Source organism: Otolemur garnettii, unplaced genomic scaffold (assembly GCF_000181295.1).
Source record: "Otolemur garnettii isolate 467f Iridium unplaced genomic scaffold, OtoGar3 scaffold00019, whole genome shotgun sequence".
Classification (NCBI taxonomy): Eukaryota; Metazoa; Chordata; class Mammalia; order Primates; family Galagidae; genus Otolemur; species Otolemur garnettii.
Genome location: NW_003852414.1, coordinates 17,545,610 through 17,568,818, shown reverse-complemented (window position 1 = coordinate 17,568,818; position 23,209 = coordinate 17,545,610). Strand labels below are relative to the sequence as shown.

At 44.6% G+C, this 23,209-nt stretch overlaps 2 protein-coding genes and 1 pseudogene across 2 annotated transcripts; 1 reads left to right on the top strand and 2 right to left on the bottom strand.

Moving 5' to 3' along the window:
• Window positions 1-461: 461 nt before the first annotated feature.
• LOC100962765 lies at window positions 462-1,409 on the bottom strand (annotated as a pseudogene).
• A 2,919-nt stretch (window positions 1,410-4,328) lies between these two features.
• On the bottom strand, window positions 4,329-12,718 carry ACBD7 (acyl-CoA binding domain containing 7). Its single transcript, XM_003786793.1, has 4 exons — window positions 12,707-12,718; window positions 4,660-4,777; window positions 4,490-4,552; window positions 4,329-4,402 (listed from the first exon to the last, which is right to left on the bottom strand). Exons 1-4 carry the CDS (start codon window positions 12,716-12,718, stop codon window positions 4,329-4,331), a joined length of 267 nt encoding a protein of 88 aa, XP_003786841.1.
• A 4,393-nt stretch (window positions 12,719-17,111) lies between these two features.
• Window positions 17,112-22,788, top strand: RPP38 (ribonuclease P/MRP subunit p38). The gene is made up of 3 exons (XM_012803378.2): window positions 17,112-17,373; window positions 19,120-19,172; window positions 20,911-22,788. Exon 3 carries the CDS (start codon window positions 20,921-20,923, stop codon window positions 21,767-21,769), a length of 849 nt encoding a protein of 282 aa, XP_012658832.1. The 5' UTR covers window positions 17,112-17,373; window positions 19,120-19,172; window positions 20,911-20,920; the 3' UTR covers window positions 21,770-22,788.
• Window positions 22,789-23,209: the final 421 nt, after the last annotated feature.

The following is a 23,209-nucleotide window of genomic DNA, read 5'->3' as shown; positions in this document are numbered from 1 at the left end:
ATCCATTTTTCTTTCAATTATTTTAATGGTGAAAATGATTAACAGGGGAAATGCTTGTAATTAAATTGTTGTTTCACCAACATACCGCGACTCAAAACTCCTTCTAATCTTTTGAAATGTAGCAGCGTTCCATTTATAAGAACATGAAATGCTTCCTTAAAAGAAGATGGCCTTAAATAATTACTGTTGCCTATACCAGCAAGTCCCTGGCCCCTTCTCTTGTTTTAAAATAAAAAATAGTTTTTATTGAGTTCTTTAAATTACTACTCCACTTTTTTCTTACTGGAAAAAATGTAAATCAACCATTCATAATTTGACCAAAAATTTAAAAAAAGATATTTTATAAATGTGAACAGACCTGTGGGACAGAACCCTACTTTTTGTAGAGGATCTTAATAAAGTCATGAGTTTTCCAGTAAGTCCACTGAGTTTTCTGCCCATCACTGCCCCTGGGAAGTGGGCTAGATGGATAGATATTGTTTCAGCTCATCCATGATTTCTCCATCTTGTCGCATAGAAGTAACATCACGGTTCGCCAGGGCTTCCTTGGTGCATCATCGAATGGTCTGGGAGACCATTTGCCTCCAGACAAGAGTCTCTCCCCTCCTGTACCAAGAGGCTGAACATCAGGACTGCCTTCTCATAGAAAAATGCTTCCTCTGCATTTGCAAACATTAGCTCATCTTTCTCTTGGCTGCTCCATTTCTTTTTGGAACTGTTTTTTCTAGCTTCCACCAACGTCTTACTAATCAAAAGGTAAAAGCAACACTTCCCACATGGCTTGTTGGTTTTGTGGGCCTCTGCTAGTTCTTTCTGAGGCTGCTGGTGCACGGGCAGGGTGAGGGACGTTAATGAATCTTTCACTCAGCAGAAAGCCCACAGGCTTGGTGGTGTCATGTAGTAGCTCATCCAGCTGTTTCAACCATGCTCCTGTCACAGTTCTTCTCACAGAAGCTTAGAATCAACTCTTTAATTTGTTCAGCACACTAGGTACCCTTTCTTTCAATTAAATTTAAAAGGCTTATGCAACCAAAAATCTCATCTTCATCCATATCATCACTGCTGTCTTCTGAAACATCTGTTTGCTTAATCACACTTCCAACACGGTTCTGCTGTATTAAGATTTCTGTTAGTTCCCCAAAGTTCACAGGAGCCTTTAAGAAAAGCTAATGCAGGTATTTCTTAATTCCATCATAATCACTGTCTGAGATGGAATAAGCTTCAAATTCGATATTCACTTCCTCGTCAGTGATCTCATCGTCTGCCTCTTCTTCCTCATCACTGCCTTCTTCGTCTTTGTCCTTATCCTCAGTTTCATGCTCCTCCTCATCGTTGTCACCCTGGGCAGGGGCGCCAGGCAGCGGCAGAACCACAGTCCCCACAGCCTGCCACTTGTGCCGGGATACCATCCCTGGCCCCTTTTCTAAGGACTTGCTCCTCTCCCAATTGCTGGTTGGCTCTCTGTGGCCCTGCCACCCTGGCAATGACTTGCTGGGACCTGGGGCCAGCCCTCCCACAGACAACCCATCCAGAGTCAAGCACAAATGTCATGCCAAAGCCTCACCCTGCCTGCCTTAACCTTGACATAGGGAGAAACAAACTAGAACCAAGAGAAAAAAGGAGAGCAAAAATAGGGAAGGTCAGCTAAGTCACAGTAACAGTGGAACACTGCAAACGGGATGTGGCCATGCCTATGCAAGGGGCAAAGGCTTTCCGGGCCCCAGAGGCTGCTTCTGCTCTGAACTCCATCCATTGCCAACTGTGTTTATTTCTTCAAGGCCTGACTCTACAATCAGAACCCTGGATTTCTTTATTTCCTTCAGATTTTCACAATAATCTCTGATACTTAATGTGACTGGTGTCTCTTCCTTACAGCCCACATGCTTAATGTAGCACGTTTATGATCATAAAACATGGGTTTATGTATTTTGTTATTATTTTTATATAATGGACGTAAGATCTCAGTGAATAAGACTAAGGAAAATACATACAGGAGGAATTTTTCAGAATTTATCATTCTTTTTTTAAACAAAGTTCAAATAATATAAAACTAATTATGGGGGGTGGCTTTGAGTTAGAATTCATGTTATAAATTCAGGCTATAAAATAGTCTCAGGCAAATTATGTTGAATGTTTAGTATGTCATGTCCTTTACCTTTTAGTTTGATACTGTCCCTAGAACCCCCTTTACTGAAGGATTGGTACAGAAATAATTTGGATCTGTGACGACTGCTTTGAAAAATCGGTCAATATAGTTTGCAGATGGGATTCTCACTGGGTGGCTAAGGCTAGGCTTGTGGGGGTGAATGGAGTCCACATAAGAATACTCTAAGAGGAGCGGCACCTGTGGCTCAGTGAGTAGGGCGCCAGCCCTATATACCAAGGGTGGTGGGTTCAAACCCAGCCCTGGCCAAACTGCAACAAAAAATAGCTGGGCATTGTGGCGGGTCCCAGCTACTCAGGAGGCTAAGGCAAGAGAATCACCTAAGCCCAAGAGCTGGAAGTTGCTGTGAGGGTGACAAAGTGAGACTCTGTCTCTAAAAAAAAAAAGAACAGCTCTAAGAGTTTCGAAGCCCTTGATCACAAGAGACCAGGCCCATCACTGATGATATTTTCTCTTTGAGAGACTTGGGCCTTGGCTTCATGTGAAAGACTTCTGACTACCTTTAGCCAAAAGCTAGTAAAGATCCTCACCTTTGGCTCAGTGCCTATAGCTCAACCAGCTAAGGCACCAGCCACGTACACCTAAGGTGGCGGGTTTGAATCCCCAGCCTGGACCCGCCAAAACAACAATGACAGCTGCAACCAAAAAAATAGCCGGGCGTTGTGGCGGGCACCTGTGGTCCCAGCTACTTGGGAGGCGGAGGCAGGAGACTCGCTTGAGCCCAGGAGTTGGAGGTTGCTGTGAGCTGTAATGCCACAGCACTCAACCCAGGGGGACAGCTTGAGGCTCTGTCTCAAAAAAAAAAAAAAAAAAAGATCCTCACCTTTATTGTCAAAAATTTCCAGATTTAAAAAGAAATAGACTTTGATTTTTTTAATACATTTTCAAGATAACTATTGATTCCCTTAAAGTTATAAGAAATAATGCAGGGTAGTGCCTGTGGCTCAAAGGAGTAAGGCGCTGGTCCCAAATGCTGGAGGTGGCAGGTTCAAACCCAGCCCTGGCCAAAAACCGCAAAAAAAAAAAAAGAAAGCAGAAAGATAAATCTGGGTCATTTTTTAGCTAATTCCTCTTCATGGGAACCACTGTGAGAAATTATAGTGTAACTTTTCAACCACAGGACACTCCATCACTGTGGGATCCCCTGCTGCCTTGTGTGGTCACACCACCTCTTCCTCCCTGGCAATCACTGTTCTGTTCTCTAAGTCTGTCATTTTACCCTTTCAAGAATGCAAGATAATTAGAATCAAACAGCTTGGAAAGTTTTGGGATTGGTTTATCCCATTCAGCGAGATGCCCTGGAAAGTCATCTAGCAGATCTAGAGGGTTCTTGCTTTTGTTTTAAGTATTATAAGGTTGGTCTATTCCCCTGGCCATACCCTGTACAACCCAAATTTTTATGCAGGGAACAGAAGGACACTGTTTTAGGGGATATTTATCCTATGGGATCTCGAGCAGGTTTGGGAGCTGTAAAAATGAGACTATCTTCCTTCAAACACCCTGTGTACAACAAGAAAGACTGAGTCGTGGGTCAATATTATATTCCAGATTCTACATTTTCACTCTGATAAAACTGAATGCACAGAGTGCAGCAGGGTCTTGTTATTGAACCTTAATAACCTGATTTTATTGAGCCAATAACCCTACCTGACTGTGTAGATGTATGCAGACGATCTGATAAGCCACAAGAACAAATAATTGCTTAATCTTTGTATATACACTACCAAAGGAATACCTTCCTTAAAAAGTGTTTACAGTCACCTACCGTGTTTCCCTGAAAATAAGACCTACCCAAAAAATAAGCCCTAGCAGGATTTCTATGCATTTGTTAAATATAAGGCCTACCCCAATAATAAGACCTAGTGATGGGCATAGCTATGCAGATCCACTGGTGTAGAGAGGAAGACATCCCCTGAAAATAAGCCCTACTGTGTCTTCTTGAGAAAAAATAAATATAAGACAGTGTCTTATCGGGGAAACACGGTACTTAAAGTAGAATCTAGTGAACTAAGTAGCTCCAGCACACTCCTAATTAAGTATTCCAATTCATGATAAAAGCAAAAATATCTATGCTGTATAGAGTTAACAGTGCATTTTCCCCACGAATGGGAGGACATGATACCCTTATGAAAGCTTTAAAAAGAAAAATTTCTCATGCTGAGTTTTAAATTCCATATTTTTCTATCAGTTCTTTTGCTTTAGAAATATACGCACTCATCGCATCTTCCTTCGACAACCCTAGAAAGATACAAATAGGTTCTCTCTCTGATTACTGTGTTGGGACATCAGGAAAGTTTGTTTTAAACTTATTAACGAATTACAAACCTTTTTGGAGGTTCCAGGCTTCCCATTTGGCCTTGCCTTTTAAATCTAACATGGCTGGACACTCTGCCAAAGGAAGGAGAAATAGGTTTTTTCAAGTTTACTTTTTACTGTTTACTCATATAAAAACTGTACAGATGAAATGTCTTATTTTTTAAAGGATGATCTGATACCAATATTAATGTCTCCAAGGATAGCCTGTTTGTAAAGCCCATATAGTTCCTTCAGTTCTTCATCATTTGGCCTTGATTTCAGCTTCCTGACATCTTCCGCAGCTCTGTCAAAATCAGCCTAAAGAGGGGAGGGGGGAGGGAGAAGGGAGGGGGTAATGGGTGGAGGGAGGGAGTTTGGAGGGATTACTTCTGAGGTTTACCTTATAGGGGTACAGGTGAATCTTTCTAAGAGTAGAATGTGAATGTTTTAAAGCAATAACTGAGAAAATGACATGAAGGCTGTGTTGACCAGTTGATGGAAGTATTTCAGATTGCATGTGAAAACCCCACACTGTACCCCAGAAGTGCATTAATGTACATAGTTACCGTTCAATAAAAAAAAAAAACAAAAACAAAAACAAAAAAAAAAAAATCAGCCTAAAGAAAAAAAAGCCACACACACAGTGCATTTGCTAACTTTATTATTATTATTATTATTATTATTATTATTTGAGATGAGGTCTCACTCTGTCGCCTGGGCTAAAGGGAAGTGGCACCATCATAGCTCACAGCAACCTCAGTCTCTTGGACTCAAGTGATCCTTCTGTCTCAGCCTCCTAAATAGCTAGGACTATAGGTGCATAGCACACCAGCTAGTTTTTCTATTTTTATTTTATTTTTGAGACAGAGTCTCACTTTGTTGCCCTTGGTAGAATGCCATGGCATCATAGCTCACAGCACCCTCAAACTCTTGGGCTCAAATGATCTTTTTGCCTTAGCCTGCGGAGTAGCTGGGACTACAGGCACCTACTACAATGCCTGGCTATTTTTCAGAGACTGGGTCTCACTCTCGCTCAGGCTGGTCTCAAACTCCAGAGCTTAAGCAATCCACCTGCCTCAGCATCCCAGAGTTCTAGGATTATAGGTGTGAGCCACCGTGCCCAGCCCATTTGCTAAGTGTCTTTCTAGGAAACTGTCAGCAGCTTTATACATAATGGTTAAGAAGACACACAGGCTGTGTGACTGTGGGCCAGTTACTTAACCTCTCTGTGTCTGTTTCTTCATCTGGCAGATGAGGCAATAATAACACCTATGCACAAACTTGTTAGAAGTATTTTAAATAAGGTAACGTGTAAAGCATGTAGAAGCGTGCCTGGCATATTGTGAGTGTTCAATAAATGTTAGCTATTACTTTTATTATAAACCTTTTAGGGAGAAATCAGATCTAAGAAAATACTGAAAACAGTATTTGTAAGGAGGCAAGACATAAGAAATACCTCAGAGTGTGACAAAGAAGAGAGTCGTTTTTACACACTCAGCTTTCTAACTTAGGCAGAAGAGTAGAGACTAGAAAGAAATATACTAAAATACGTAAATAGTAATTGCCTCTGATTATTGATAAGTTTTCTGGTTTTATAATATTTTCAATACTCCCTAAATTTTCTATAATGTGCACATACTGTGTTTATAATAAGAACAAAATTCAAATACTACATGAGTAGTTAGGGCTTCCTAAGGGCAAGGCAGGGCCAAGGCTATTCAGAACAGGTTTCTTTTTCGGGGGGGGGGACAATTTCACTCTGTCACCCTAGAGTTGAGTGTCCTGTGGCGTCATAGCTCACAGCAACCTCAAACTCTTGGGCTCAAGCCATCCTCCTGTATCAGCCTCCTGAGTAGCTAGGACTATAGGTACCTGCCACAACTCCTAGGTAGTTTTTCTATTTTTAGTAGAGATAGGGTTTTGCTCTTGCTCAGGGTGGTCTCCAACTCCTGAGCTCAAGCAGTCCACCTACCTCAGACCTCCCAGAGTGCCAGGATTACAGGTGTGAACCACCATGCCTGGCCCCTCTGTGGTTCCTCATCCATCTCAGATGTGCTGTTTGCTATTAACTCTCAGGTCATTTTTCCACTGACAGCAACTAAATTTGTTTTTCGGTGAGCCAATCCCTGTTTAGAATTCTAAGTCTTCTTAAAAACCATATGCGGTCTCTGCCTTCCAGGAATGCGTTTCTGAAAAATTATTCTTCGTATTTTGTGTGGTACTGAACCATACAAAGATCTAATGAGGCTGAGCATGGTGGCTCCGGCTCAGCATGGTACTGTAATCCCAGCACTTTGGGAGGACAGGGTGGGAGGATCAATTGAGGCCAGGAGTTTGGGATCAGCCTGAACAACTTTGTGAGACCCTCTACCAAAAATTTAAAAATTAGCCAGGCATAGTGGTGTGCCCCTATCGTCCCAGCTCTTCTGGAGGCTGAGGTGGGAGGATCCCTTCAGCCCAGGAGTTTGAGGCTGCAGTGTGCTATGATGACACCACTGCAAGACCCCATCTCAAGAAATAAAAATCTAATGAAAGTGTTAGACCCTTGGCACAGAAGAGCAAAACCTCAACAGTTTTCCACACCATTTCAGGGACCCCTCTCTTTCCTCCCTCTCCGGGGGGGAAACCCACCTATAGAACTGTGCCCAGCCCTCAACTCAATATGTTCCTGCTTTTTTTTTTTGAGACAGAGTTTCACTATGTCGCCCTCGGTAAAGTGCCATGATGTCACAGCTCACAGGAACCTCAAACTCTTGGGCTTAAGTGATTCTTTTGCCTCAGCCTCCCAAGTAGCTGGGACTACAGGCGTCTGCTACAACACCCAGCTATTTTTTGGTTGTAGTTCTCATTGTTGTTTGGCAGGCCCAGGCTGGATTCGAACCCATAAGCTCCAGTGTATGTGGGCTGGCACCCTAGCCACTGAGCTACAGGTGCCAAACTAATACATTCCTGCTTTAAGGTACTGTTCTGATGGACCGTCCTCCAGGAGGCCTTTCCCACCCGCCATGATGAGCTGTAGCAGAAAGAACATTGGCTGTTTCACAATACTCAGTGAATCCAGCTTTCACATGCACTGCCTGGTACTTTCTGCAAGAAACAAAGCTCCTCTAAGACACAGCTTCAGCCACAGAAAGATCATATCAAGTCTCAGCAAGAAGGTGTTAGGGTTAAACACAATTAAAGATGTAAAATATCTTTGATATGGTTCTGGGGACTGCACCCTCCCAGAGCTCATTACACATGTCATACTAATTCACAAGCATGTAGAGCACCTGTGATGGGCCAGGCCTGTGTTTGGTGGACAAAGATGAGCAGGGGGCCAGCTGGAGGGAGCTCAGTGCGAGATGAGCAGGTCAACAGTGATCCTGGGAGACTTGCTGCCAGGGAGAAGCAGCAGTTGCTCTGGGAACACAGAGAAGGCAGCACCAAGGGGATGGGCATGGAAGAAGGCTTTCCTAGGAGAGGGTGTTTGCACTGACCCAGCGTTTGCTGGATGCACAGGGCAGCAGGCAGTGTGGACAGACTAGGGGCCAACTACAGGCTGCCCGGGTGGGGAGGCTTTTGTTTGCTCCCCTACATATCCATAATAGAAGCAGGCATAAATATTCACCTTGGGAGCTATAATAGCAGAGCCTTGCAGACTGCTGGCAGGTGGTGCAAGCCTGCTCTGAGCCTTCTAAGTACACCCTTGCTGGATGGATTAATGAGGGAGTGAATCTTAGGAGGATCAGAAAGTTAGCTTAGGTGAGAGACAGCTTTAAAGGTATTGCAGTTGATATTCAATTCTGAAGCATTCTGGGCAAAGGCAATCAGCTTTGTAATATTCCTGTGCTACTGTGGAGCTGGGCTTGCTGCTCTAGGAAGGAACTTGAGCTTCTGCTGAGCTGATGCCCTTGGACCTGGGTTCTCAGCACCTAGAGGAACATTAAGCACATGACCTTCCTATTGAGATGCAGCAAGACAAACTGCTTAAGGCTACTAAGGTTCTCCCTGACCCCTGTACTGTTCATGCTTTCAGCATGAGGCCCCCTGACTTTACCTTTGGTGTCAACTGTTATGCCAGTGTCCCTGACATTGGATACATCATGCCTTCTGGGCTAACGACTCCGCCCTTTGGGTAAATTTTCTTCCACTCTTTTTTTTGAGACAGAGTCTTGTTCTGTTGCCCAGGCTAGAGTGCAGTTGCACCATCTTAGCTCACTGCAACCTCCAGGTCCTGGGCTCAGGCAATCCTCCTGCCTCAACCTCCTAAGCAGCTGAAACTACAGGCTCCAACCATAATGCCTGGCTAATTTTAGTAGGGACAGGGCCTCATTCTTGCTCAGGCCGGTCTTGAACTTCTGACCTCCTGCCTTAGCCTCCCAAGAGTGCTGGGATTGCAGGCCTGAGCCACTGCGCCCAGATTTCCTTGCACTTTTCAGCCCAGCTGAAGACAGTTTCTGATGTGACTCTCACCTAATCTAAATTTCTGTGGCCTAAGAACATGGTCATCCCACACACGGGTTGACAAAGTCTTTTTGAGCAATTCTTTCCCATTGAGGAACTGAATTAGGAAGATCAAAAGCTCTCACACTCAAGGAATTGTACAGTTCTTAGGTCACCCCAAAGTCGGGGGGTGGGGTAGGGAAAGGGTTTGGGGAATGGGAGTTAGTTATTTGCCAATTGTAAAATCATGAGTCCTCTAGCCTTGAAAAGATGCAGCTTCTTAGGAGAATCGTTTAGCTTCATCATCTAAAAAAGAAAGTTGACTAAGATAAACATCAGCTCTTCTAAAAGCTATCTGAGGGCGGAAACATCGTAGTTTTAAAATAAAACTGGGGCCAGGCATGGTGTCTCACACCTGTAATCCTAGCACTCTGGCTGAGGCAAGTGGACTGCTTGAGCTCAGGAGTTCAAGACCAGCCTGAGCAAGAGTGAGACCTATCTCCACTAAAAATATAAAAGGAAAAAAAAAAAAAAAAAACTAGCCTTGCATGGTGGTGCAGGACTGTAGTCCCTGCCTATCAGGAAGCAGAAGCAAGAGGGTTGCTCAAGCCCAGGAGTTTGAGGTTGCTGTGTGTTGTGACACTACAGCACTCTACCCAGGGTGACAGAGTGAGGCTCTGTCTCAAAATAAATAAATAATTAAGTAAATAAAATTGGGGGGCTATTGATGAATTAGAAATTCCATTTACTTTGCTGCTTCCGTGAAGGTCCGTCAGTTCTACTTATTCCCGAGGAAAGAAGCAGATGACTAGGAGTCTGTGTTTGCCATTTTTCCTCTTGCTTCCACTATCTGGGCCATCGGTAGCATCTTGGCAGGACACCAGTCCCAGTGTGACACCGGTACAAGGCCGTTAAATTATAAAGAAGGACGAGGTTTAAATATGTCAGCCAGCTGCTAGGTGTCTTTTTTAAAAGTTATTGTCGGCTCTGCACAGTGCTGTAGCACAGTGGTTCCGGCGCCAGCCGCATACAAGGAGGGTAGTGGGTTGGAGCTCAGCAGGGTCAGCTAATCAATTGCAACAAAAAACAGCTAGGCATTGTGGCAGGCGCCAGTAGTCCCAGCTACTTGGGAGACTGAGGCAAGAGAATCACTTAAGCTCAAGAGTTGGAGGTTGCTGAAGTTGTGATGCCACTGCACTCTACCGAGGGCGACATAGTGAAACTCTGTCTCAAAAAAATAAATAAGTAAAAGTTATTTTCCCCCAATATTTTTAATGCTCAAATGAATTGTTGGTAGATATCATCATCACAGTCAAAATTAATATTTCTTAGCATGCCGCTTTCCTAGGATTTCTTTGACTTTTAAATCCTCATCAAAAACATGTTTAAGGGCGGCACCTGTGGCTCAGTGAGTGGGGCACCGGCCCCATATACCGAGGGTGGTGGGTTCAAACCTGGCCCCGGCCAAACTGCAAGAAAAAATAGCCAGGCATTGTGGCGGGCGCCTGTAGTCCCAGCTACTCCGAAGGCTGAGGCAGGAGAATCGCCTAAGCCCAGGAGTTGGAGGTGGCTGTAAGCTGTGACTCCATAGCACTCTACCAAGGGTCACATAGTGAGACTGTCTCTAAAAAAAAACATGTTTAAAGCAGACAACGAAAAACATAGTAGTAGGCTGAAAGGGAATCTTTTGGATCTCTTGATTTGAAGAAAATTTTGCTCGTTTTAGGGAGTGTTCAATACAAATTATGTAAGTCACACATAGGAATATCTGAATGTTCAACAAGTTTACCCTTATTGGACACTTAACACATGCCAGGCGCTGTTTTAAATGCTCTCTTGTAGCTTGTTTGAAAGTATCTCTCCTCTATTTTTAGATGAGGAAACTGAGGCACCGGGAGCTTAAATAACCATGTTACAGGCTGAGGAGAGGTGAGGGGTGCATTTGAACCCAGGTTACCCTGGAGTATGTGTCTTTACCCAGGATAACATCTTGCCTGAAGAAATGGTTAAAGTTAGCCATCTTTATTCTATGAAGTTTTATATATTAAAAAATTCAGGCTCGGCACCTGTGGCTCAAGCGGCTAAGGCGCCAGCCACATACACCCAAGGTGGCGGGTTCGAATCCCCAGCCCGGGCCCGCCAAACAACAATGATGGCTGCAACTAAAAAATGGCCAGGCGTTGTGGCAGGCGCCTGTGGTCCCAGCTACTTGGGAGGCTGAGGCAGGAGACTCGCTTGAGCCCAGGAGTTGGAGGTTGCTATGAGCTGTGATGCCGCGGCACTCTACCCAGGGGGATAGCTTGAGGCTCCGTCTCAAAAAAAAAAAAAAATTCATAGGGCCAGGTACAGTGGCTCATGCCTGTAATTCCAGCACTTGGGAAGCCAAGGTGGGTGGATTGCCTAAGATTACAAGTTTGGAGACCAGCCTGAGCAAAAGTGAGACCCAGTCTCTAAAAAATAGCTGGCCATTGTTGCAGGGGCTTGTAGTCTCAGCTACTCAGGAAGCTGAGGCTAGAGAATCACTTAAGCCCAAGAGTTTGAGGTTGCTGCGAGCTGTGACGCCATAGCACTCTACCAAGGGGGACAAAGTGAGACTCTGTCTCAAAAAAACAAACAAAAACAATTCATAGTTCAGAAGAATATTTAGTGATGAGAAAATACTCATAAAAGTGCAGAAACAAAACTGTACATAAAAAAATAACACAATAGGAGGTGGGTAAGTGAGCCGACCACATACACCAAGGCTGCGGGTTCGAACCTTACTGGGGCCAGCTAGAAAAACAATGACAACAACGAAAAACAATAGTCGGGCGTTGTGGCAGGCACCTGTGGTCCCAGCTACTTGGGAGGCTGAGGCAAGAGAACCACTTAAGCCCAAGAGTTGAGGTTGCTGTGAGCTGCAACACCACAGCACTCTACCCAGGGCACAGCCTGAAACTCTGTCTCAAAAAATAAATAAATAATAGATGTGTGTAGATATAAGAACACATCCTCATTCACACATACACACGTGCAAAAGTGCTTACCAGGAAGTAACCCACCATGTTAGCAGTGGTTATCACCTGGGTGGAGTAGTTCCTAATGATTTTTACCTCAGATTTGTTCTCTTTTTCAAAGTTTTCACCCTTAACATACATACAGATGTATACAGATGGTGCCAAAAAGTGTAGACACATTTTAAGAAAGGAAAATACTATAAAATTATAGTATATATGGATAACAAAAGATGAATACAAGTCACGTTGAGCACCTCTTATAATTGTAGAAGTCAAACTTGACTTGAGAATTACAATAACAATTTTTTCCTTTCTTAAAATGTATCTACATTTTTTGGCACTCCCTATATATTTTTTTTTTTCACGTACCAGTAAAACAGTATTTTAAAACCGAACCTTCAAAGGTCTGTTCAGAAAGACACCTGCCTCCCAGATCTCCGGAGGTCGCACCGAGCAAGGGGGTGCAGGGTGAAACCCCAGACGCCCTCGCCTCCCTCTAGGAGATGGAAAGAGGGGGCGGAGCAGGGCCCGCTGTGCGCTCCCAGGCGCGGTGCCCGTCTTTCCGTTCCCGATGGTTTAACCAGTCCCTGGGGGCCTCAAGGCTTGTCATGGGGAGCCCCGGCTCGGTGTCAATAGCCTGCACGGCTTTGGTCTACACTGCGACCCCGGGCGCTCTGAAAGGAGTGAAAGTGTCCGCGGAGTCGCCGCCGAGCGCTCCCGGGGGGCGTTCCCTGCCCCACGCCCCACTCGAGTGAGCGCTTTCCTCTCAGAGCATCCCCCCCGGACCATCCCCCCGTTCCCGCGCGGCCTCCTCAGACGGTGTTACCTGCAAGGACATGTCGACCGCTCAGCTAGACTGCTCGACGCGCACTAGCGCCCGGGCCTGCGCCCCACCTCCTCTTAAAGCGCGCTCCTGCCCGCCGGCCGCTGCCATTGGCCGTGCTCCAGGCCCAGCCGGCTCCCATTGGCCGCGCTCTGGGCCCGCCTGGTTCCCATTGGTCGTGGAGGCGGGGATGGGTCTGGGCAGTGAGCTGCCCCGAGCCAGCAAGTCCCCAACTGTTGCTGTCGCAGCCAGTGGAAGGCAAAGCGAAGGGAGTTTCAATGAACCGCTCTCAGCTCTTGGCCTGCTTTTCTGTTCTTTCTCTGGAGGTCGTTTACCGGAAAAGCCGGAAGGGTGGCCTCAGGGCACTGACCTCCCTTGGGACTCCTTGCCACTAACCCCTCTCTTGTGCAATTCCTGGAAACTTGGGGGTGACGGGGCTGCTCATCATCAGTGGGTAAAGGCTTTACACCTTTTCTCCTCTTTGTAAAGCAAAAACACGTAAATTCTGAACACGCGCTGCAACCACCCTAACTCGTTTTTATTTATGGCGAAGGAACAGGCCCGCTCGCCTATTCAATCTGACCCAGCTCTCCAGGGGAACAGACCCAAATATCTCTGAGTCTGTAGACCAGATACACAGAATGGGTTGAACAGCCGCATCTTGTTAGATTTCCAGGGACCCGGAGCAGAATCTCTGGCCACAGGAGTTGATTTCAGACTGTCTCTTAGTTTGGATGGCAGCATCCATCCCATAGAAATAAATAATGTTCTATTTCTCCCTTCCTCCTTCCTCCCTCCCTCCTTCTGTCTTTTTGTTTTTTTTGTACAGAATCTCACTCTGTTGCCCAGGCCAAAGTGCCATGGTGTCAGACTAGCTCACAGCAACCTCAAACTCCTGGGTTCAAATAATCCTCCTGCCTCAGCCTCATGAGTAGCTGAGGAACTCAGTGGAGAAGGACAGCCCAGAAATCTTTTAGCCTGTAGCATAAAACTACATCTTAAAAGTATTTGCTACTTTTTTACGTACATCTTTTCCCTCTTGAAAATATTTTTGTGGTGAAGGCAATGAATTCCCAAGTAAAGGACAAAAAGCAAATAAATGTTAGATAAACGTACTGCGCAGTTTTCAGTCTTCCTTTTTGAAGTCCTGGCCCATGAGAAATGCCTGGTAGGGACCGAAGGTAAAAGGCGCTTTCCCAGCAGGAGGTGCTTCCTGGGTTGGCCCACCTGTCTGTGGGTGTTTCTACAGAGAAATACGGCCCCGAGGTCCTGTCTCCATCTCCCCCTGAGACATTTTGGCAGGATCACCCTTGCAAAAAACCGGGGGAGGAGGAGAGGAAATGGTACACTACGCTGTTTTATTCTTTAACTCTAGAATGTTCTTTTAAGACTTCAAAGTAGGCTCGGCGCCTATAGCTCAACCAGCTAAGGCGCCAGCCACGTACACCTAAGGTGGCGGGTTCGAATCCCCAGCCCGGACCCGCCTAACAACAATGACGGCTGCAACCAAAAAATAGCCGGGTGTTGTGGCGGGCGCCTGTAGTCCCAGCTACTTGGGAGGCGGAGGCAGGAGACTCGCTTGAGCCCAGGAGTTGGAGGTTGCTGTGAGCTGTAATGCCACGGCACTCTACCCAGGGGGACAGCTTGAGGCTCTGTCTCAAAAAAAAAAAAAAAAAAGAAAGAAGAATCCAGTGGTCAGTTCTCTTATGTTTTTCTATTGACAAACTTTCTCCTTGGAACTTTCATTTATTTCATCAAAGGACTGTGGCCAGTGGCATCTTATCATCCAGAATCTTAAATCACTGTTCCAACATGGTGAACATGTAAATCTAACAATACTCAGATTCTGGAATTAATATAAGGAGAAAGCTTAAAGACCAAACTGAGGTGGGTTTTTATTTTGTTTTGCTTTTGTTTTTGAATTTTAGAGACAGAGTCTCACTCTGTCACCCTGGTTGGAGTGCAGTGGCTCAATCATAGCTCACTGCAGCCTCAAACTCTTGGGCTCAAGTGATCCTGCTACTTCAGCTTCTTGAAGAGCTTGTAGAAACAGGATCTTGCTATGTTATCCAGGCTGAAAACTGAGGTTTTACAAGATAAAATAAGTGTCAGAAAAAAGAAAAACTGATTATTCAGTATTGGGTACTAAGTATACAGACTTACAGTAATAATTTGAAACCTTTGTTTGAGAAACACCCACAAAAAATACTATGTGGAATGCAAATCAGAACACAAGATTTAATATCTTATTTTAATGCAAAAGTATGCATATAGGGGAAACAAATTAGAAGGGAACACAGTCCAAAAAACATGTTTGGAGGTGACTGGGTCACAGGAGAATTTTGAAAACTTTGTTATTGTAGTGTTTGTGCAATATAGATGGGAGAGAAATAAACTTTGAAACTTAGTCATTCATTTTAACAAGAGATCTTGTGGAAAATAATTTTGCTAGTTTTAACATAAAACAATCACTAAAATTATAAAGGCCATATTTGATTTTTATTAACTTAATTCTGCCAAAGTGTCACCGGATTCATCACAGTTCAATTTATCCAGCACTTACTATGTGCCAGGCACTGTGCTAAGGTTCTTATTTATGTAGGATCATCTCTTCTAATCCTCACAACAGGTACTATTTTTATCACTTCATAAGCGGTTAATGAACTTGCCTAGAGCCATACGCTAGTCAGTGATGAAGTCAGGATTCCAACTAGGCTGCACGGCTCTACAGTCATGTAATACAACAGCGAATAATTTCCACAGAGTAAATGTTAAGCTGAGACGAGGTTAAAACTATAAATCTGGAACCTTAGGAGGACAAAAACTTACATTTCCTTTCCATTACTCTTACATTTGAACTAGACCTGTGTGCTTCTATTTGTCTTTAAAACTGCATAATTTTTATAGTTCATCACAGTGAACTGGTGTGATTCATTTTATGAAATGAAAGTTTGCTGTGAAGACTCAAACTCCTTCTAACCTCGTTCTTCTGATAACATTGTTTTTACTCTGTGTCAACTGCAATAATCTTTGATCAAAAGGCAGGGTTTGGGGTTTTTTTAGACAGAGTCCTGGGTAGAGGCTGTGGCATCACAGCTCACAGCAATCTCAAACTCTTGGGATTAAGCGATTCGCTTGCCACAGCCTCCCAAGTAGCTGGGACTAGAGGCGCCCACCACAACATTCAGCTATTTTTTTGTTGGCGTTGCCATTGTTTTTTAGCTGGCCCAGGCCGGGTTCGCAGCTGCCACCCTAGGTGTATGTGGCCAGCGCCCTGCCCACTGACCTACGGCAGTTTTTTGTTTTGTTTACTGTATGGCCAGTTAAGTACTATGTAGGTAGTTACATATGGAAATTGAAAAATATAGAAACCACAAAAATGGAAACAAAACAGCGAAGTAGCAAAGACATCGAGAAAAGGAGGAAGATCTGTAGAAGAGGAAAAGAAAGGGGGCCTGAGACTGGAAAAGAAGAAAAATGGAGGCAAGGACGAGGTCATTAAGTCGGAAGCAACCTCCTATATTCTAAGGGCCGTTCAGCAGATTCAGATTCCTGGCCTATACAGGGTTATTCAACGGTTTCACCAATTGTCCACGACTTTCCAGCGACTCAGTTCAAGCCACTAATCTCCACTGCTCGGAGAAGCCACAGCAGAAACCTGCTGGCGTATTCTAGTCTGTTATTGCAGAACTCAAAGCAACTCATATTCCTCCTTCCAGGGCCTCAAGATTCCCTCCTTTACTACCAACTAGTTAAGTGTTTTACCCAGCGCCCCGCCCCTGATTTATCTCGATTTTCCCAGTGCAGGGGGAGTGTGCAGGGATTCCATGGAGACGGCGTGCTGGGACCTGGACTAGAGTTTTGCTTGCGTAAGGCAAGCCAGAGACAGAAAAGGGATTAGAGACAGAGCACTAAGACTCCAAGGCTCGCCAAAAGTCAGGATTATACCGGTGAGAGTGTCGGAGGCGCCCCAGAGGCATCTTCCTACAGGAGACACTGGCTGAAGATTCACCCGCAAACACAGGCAGTCAAGAACAAGAGGCAGGTTACCGGGGCAACCGTAGGATGTCGCGAGACACACGCTGCGCCTGCGCACTGCCGCTTTAGGACCCCCTACACGAATCTCCATTTCGGGTTTTCAATTCTGGGTTTTTGGTAATGGGGCCTCGTTCTGCCGCGTGACTCTGTGGCCCGACTTCTCCCCACTTGAGAGGGACCTACTGCAGGATAATCAAACGGGAGGGGCTACGAGCGGTTCCGCCCCGCTCCACTGCATTTGGAAGGTGGGGCCGGGGAAGCTAGGGCTCTGCGCATGCGCGGCGCCGGCGCACCTGGCGCCTCCGCTGTCGCCGGCTGATGACGGCAGCCGTGAGACTCCAGTGGGAGTTCTGTACGCGCCACGCGCTGCCTACGGTGAGATTCGAGCTGCGACTCTGGCAGAGTCTGGAGGTCGAAGCCCACGGCTTCCCGATTCCTCTTCCCGGGTTCGTCGCCCACGCTGCGACAAGCGCGCTTTCCTGCCTTGGCTCCAGCTCCTTTCTGCCTGGACTGCAGCATGTTTGGGGCACTGAGAGGACAAAGATAAAGCCCCCCTCTGACTCCTCTGTGCTCCACGATCTCCGAAGAGACGAGACCACACAATTCTGTGTGCTAAATAGTCAAGGACGAAGGTACTAGAAACGGGCGGCATATACTAGCGAGGGGGATTGACTCTGTGTCAGGGATGGAACCTCTCAGAACCTGCACGTCGTTCCCTCGGCTACCGACGAGATCCAGAAACTGGGAGTCATTCCTTAGACTTTCCTCTACGTTACTCCCAACTGATCACTAAGTCGGGGAGATTTTACCTCCTGTTTCAACTAACATGTAACATTTCTCTGCACCCAGTCTCCCGCGCCTCTAGTTCAGCGCACCCCCTTTTCTTCCCTGGACTACCCCAGGAGCCTCTTCGCTGCTTCTAGTCTTGCAAAATGACCCTTTCTATACCCAGAATCCACAAAGATCTTTCTGGTACGTCTTTCTAATGCCACTGCTTTGCTTTAAACGTTACAATAATTGCTAGCTGCAAAGTTGGCAGAGGCCTTCACCATCTGGTCCTCACCTACTTTTCACTGACGTTTCTCTAGCATCTCTGCCCCAACGACCTTGACTTTATTTTTGTTAACACAGCTCCCTGCGATACTCTTGTCTACTTCCTTCTTCTTTACAAAGACATTTCATCCAGGGTGCCTTCCTTTCCTGACCTCCTCAACTAAGTTAGTGCTTTGCTTTATGTTCCCTGAGCATCCTTTAGTTCCTTAATGTGCACTAGATTTTATTGTATAGTTATAACCAGCTACTCACTGAACAAATTTCAATGACCCCTATATAATCTTCTCCCCTAACTAACGACCTTTCATCGTCAAAATAATGTTAGCATTTGGTCTACACAAATTTACAGTGTGCCTATATTGGGGGGGATGAAGTACAGGCAATGAGTGCATATGTGGGTGCATTGAGAAGGGGTGAAAGAAAGAGAAGTCCTCATTTCCTTGTTAGTTGTTTCCCAGAAATGGTGGATGTTCTGCAAGACAAGACAAAGGAGCTGAGATTCTGAAGGGTACCAGCAGAAGTCCTGAGGATGCCTCATCCTCCTACAACCTGGCCCCAATTCACAGGACTTGCTCCAAGGCCTAGCTCCTTGTTAGTTAAACCATGACCAGTCCCAAGACACGTGGCCCCTCCTTTAAAGCACATGAGCTCCCTTAGTCAGATATATATGGATGAGAGACAGTTTTAAAGTAGCTTCTCCTGACAAAAATGTCTGTGGTATTAATTCCTTTTTTGTTGTTAATTCTCATTGTCTCAATGTGTATCTTTGTACTTAGAGCAACTGGACCTAGGCAGAAACTCCTCTGAGGTCCCCACAAGCTGATAACCTGCTAAAGATGTCTTCCTCATAGACTGTGAGCTCCCTGAGGCTAGTGACTGTATCTCATTTAAATACTTAATCTGCACGGCCTGACACGTGGTGACAATCCATAAATATGTGTTGAAGTTAGAAGGGTGGTTGTGGGACAGAGGATAGGAGTGGTGTTCCAGGCAGAGGGAGTGATGTGTATAAAGACGTGGCAGTGAGAAACTGGCAGCTTCATCTAACAGTCTGTGTTGAGTGTCAAGGGCATAGTGGGGCCCAAGGAAGAGGCTGGTGGGAGACTGGAGCCCGAGTGTGGAGGGCCTCGTGTATCATATTAGAGTTTGCACTTGATCTATAGGCAGCAGAGGCTTCCCGGACAGCTCTAAAGGGCCTTCAAAGGCCTTCCTGTTTTTCTCTGTTTTCCTGAAACTATTACTTATCTGTGGGCACTTGGTTTTTGGACTGTGTCAGATGAGATTCTGCCACCTGAGCTACTTTGCTTTTTACTCTTCCCCACCAGATTGTGCAGACAGAAGTCAGTGCTTACCTGCTGTCCCTCCGGAGCACACCACTGTAAGTATTTGCCTCGGGCTGTTTGGATGCTCAGACTCAACGACCTGGGACTTGCAGTTTGGCGAGAACTGTTAGGTCCTATTTGTCTTGCCCCTCTGTCATTTATTTCTCTCTTCTTGACCACTTTCTACCCAACGCCAGCCACTGGCAGTCACCAGTGATTTGGATGATCTGCTTTTCTTCCTGATTTCCCAAGCTCAAGGGAAGCACAGAAATAATGGGGGAAGAGAAGGGCACCCAGTGTGAAGCTTTGTGGGCAATGCTGACATAACCAAGGTTTGCTCTCAACCCAAGGAGAACAAATTTGGTTTTCTGTAGGAAAGTGCCAATCTAATATTGCAGGTTAGGGGTTGATTTCCCAGAGCTGTCCAGTGTGGAAACCCTGCTTGTCTCACTTTACCAGCACAAATGTCCCTCTGGGATTCCTAGAGATTCCAATATAGTAGATCTGGGGGTGAGGACCAACCATGTGTACGTGCTTCAAAAATCCTCACATGATTGAGGTACAGGCTGGATTGAAAGAGCATAAAATTTAGATTTGGAATACTGATTTTGGACAGTGAGTCTGGTTCCTCACTCCTCCCCTTGGTAATTCTGCCGGAATGTTGTGAGAATCAAATAATACGTGGAGAGCTTTGTACATAACACAAAGTGCAGGCACATTTGCCTGTCAGTATCACTTGCCAGCCTAGTGAGTGGAAGTTTAGCTGGAAAGGACTTGACTTTCTTTGGTTTTGTGAGTGGGTCCCTGTGGTTCTGCCTGAGACCAGGAAGATGAAGGAGGAAATTGAGGGAAGAGAATATGCAGTTGCCTCTGGGAAGGATAAACAGCATCTGCCCTCTACCCGCTGTTTTCTAAGGACTCCTCTTATTTTTCCTTAATGATTGGTATCTTTAAATTTCATTATAACATTTCCCTAGTTTTCACCAACCAGAGCAGTCATCTTGGAATAACTATAAGGAGAGGGAATATATGCCTGCATGTGTGTTAGAAGTTTTAAAAGGCAAAAAATTTAGGGTCCAGAGAGGGAGGCTTATAGAAAGGGATATAACAAAAATATTGCTTGAGGTTTTTATCATGTATATAGAGTACTTTTGTAAGTTCTTTTAAAAAGCCACACTTGGATAATGAATGGCAGAGGGCCAGAGGGCTCTGGGGTCCTTCCAAATGGTAAGCTCTGTGTGGGTGGACATGGAATCTTATTTATCCAGAGCCCCGGTGCCCAGAACGCAGCATGCACATGGGAGGTGTTCAGAGAATGATTCTTAAATGAATGAGCAGAAGCCCAACTAGAAAGCAATTTGGAAAATGGCAATAAGTGTAGAAGGTTTAATACCATACAGCCACTAAAGGGATCATTATGAACAAGTAGAAATGGGACATTTTTTAATAAATGAGTAAATAAATGGAATTTCACTATGATTATAATAATACAGGACATTCATGGTTTGCCTGTATATAAGTAAAGATGAAATCATGGAAAAATGAGAGACAGCAAACACTGGTCACGCATAGTCCTGACTTTTTTAAAAGGCCTAAAAAAGCATTCAAATGGGATAAAAATGGAAAAAATAATTAAAATTACTTAAGGGAGCAGTTAGATGTATTATCACCCATTGGGCCTGCATAATTAGCTTGCTCTTGCTTAGCAAAGACTCAAGAGTAAAACCAATTTATTCTTAAGATGTGCATTTCTAGTGAATATGAATTTGTTGTTGTCCCTTTGCTCCTCTGAAGGATTTTCAGAATGGCCACAGCCCCTCAGGCGCCAGGGAGGGGATCTGTTCGTAAGACGAGACCTTTAGTTGTAAAGACTTCCTTGAACAATCCATATACTATCTGCTGGAGTGCTCTGGACAGAGAGGATATGCACTTCATATTACAGACGCTGGAAGACAGGTTTAAGTCTATTGGACTTCAGAAGATTGAGGACAAGAAGAGAAAGAAAAAAACAGCTGTTTTGAAAAAAGGGAAAGGAAAACGCTGCATAGACAGTGATGTCAGTGAGGAGCTGAAGGAGAAAAAACCAGAGGCTAAGCAGCAGGTGTCAGGGTGGACACCCGTGCACGCCAGGAAGCAGCTTACAATTGGTGTTAATGAAGTTACCAGAGCCCTGGAAAGAGGTGAGCTGCTCTTAGTTCTGGTGTGCAAGTCAGTTAAGCCTGCCATTATCACCTCCCACTTGATCCAGTTAAGTTTAAGCAGAGCTGTTCCTGCTTGTCAGGTTCCCAGGCTCAGTGAAAGAATTGCCCCTGTCATCGGCTTAAAATGTGTCCTAGCTCTAGGATTCAAGAAGGACACCACAGACTTTGTTGATCAGGTCAAGGCCATCATTCCCAGAGTACCCAGTCTCAGTGTACCATGGCTTCCAGACAGAATTGGAGATTCCACGGAAAACTTAGAGAATGAATCTTTGGAAAGCCAAGACCAAGAAATTTTAGACACTTCTTTTGAAGACCTCTCAAAACCTAAAAGAAAGTTGGTTGACAGTCAGACTTCAGCGGTAGCACTACAGCCCCTTAAAATAAAGAAACTGATTCCAAACCCTAGTAAGATAAGGAAACCACCCAAAAGTAAAAAAAACACTTCAAAGTAATGTTGTAGAAATTGGTCGCGTCATAACAATTTTTAAAACGACACCTCGTGATGCCTTGAAACTAATAAAATGAGTTATATTTACGTATATTCCCAGAATCCTCTGATACTGTTCTTTTCCAGTGTGTAAGACGTCATCACTGCCTGCCACAGATGTGCTGACGCTTAAAAAGCACTAAATGCAGAAAATGTTAAAAATATATGAATATCCGAACAAAAGTTTATTGAAACTAATGTCCATGCTTGTATAAATTCACTTTTTTAAAGGCTGGTACAATGCTTGTAGGCAAGAACGTGTGTGTCGTCTACAACACTTAACATTTTCTGTCGAACTCGGAAGGTGCCACGCTAGACGTTCTAGTTAAATGGGCAGAGGTAACCGCACTGGAGAAACATCAGTTTTACCTTCAGAAGCAACACATCATGTTTTATTTACTTCATGGCAAGTTGACCTTCTGAGTAGGTAGGCATAGACTCAGACTTGGGAGAAAGGCCTGGTATTTATAGAAAAACCCAGATACGGTATTTTGACTAATTAGAATGCATCTCCCCCCACTTACATGGTTAACTTCCTTAGAAATCTTCTACAAAAAGCATGATGGTGATCAGATAAAATGTGTTGAGAAAAATCTGAAGAACTTGGATTCTCAGAAGTGGCTGTGTGCCAGCTGTGTGGCTGTGTCCTTCAGGTCAGAAAGTGGAGCATAATCAATACTATTTACAGTGTGTTTAGAAAAGTCACTTTCTGTAATTTAGAGGGAATTATTACATTGCCAGAACTTTTTTCAGGTTAAATTCTGGCTGACTCAAATTATGCCACCTCTTCATTCATGGTCAAAAAGAAAAAAAAAGACAAAAACAGAAAAAACAAAGTTACCTTATAGGATAGAGCATTTTCATAACAAAAGTGCAGGACAAAGTAGTTTTTTTTTTTAATCAATAAGATGATACCTTTGAATTTTCTCATAGCTACTTTTATTTATTTATTTGTAGAGGCAGAGTCTCACTTTGTTGCTCTTGGTAGAGTGCCATGGCATCACACAGCTTACAGCAACCTCCAACTCCTGGGCTTAAGCGATTCTCTTGCCTCAGCCTCCCAAGTAACTGGGACTACAGGTGCCCACCACAACGCCCGGCTGTTTTTTGGTTTGGTTGCAGTTAGGCTGGGGCTGGGTTTAAACCCGTCACCCTCAGTATATGGGGCCGGTGCCCTACTCACTGAGCCACAAGCGCCGCCCCATAGCTATTTTTATAAACAATCAGTTTTAATGATTCTCTAAAATGTTCATTGGTAATCTTAAATTATAAAGAGGGAAATGATACTGTATTTTAAAATGACTGCATAAAATACTGTGAAATCTGAAACAAGTGGAATTATGTAAATAAACTTTTATAGGAACAGTGTAACCGTTTTATCACAAGTTAAGCTCATGACAAAATT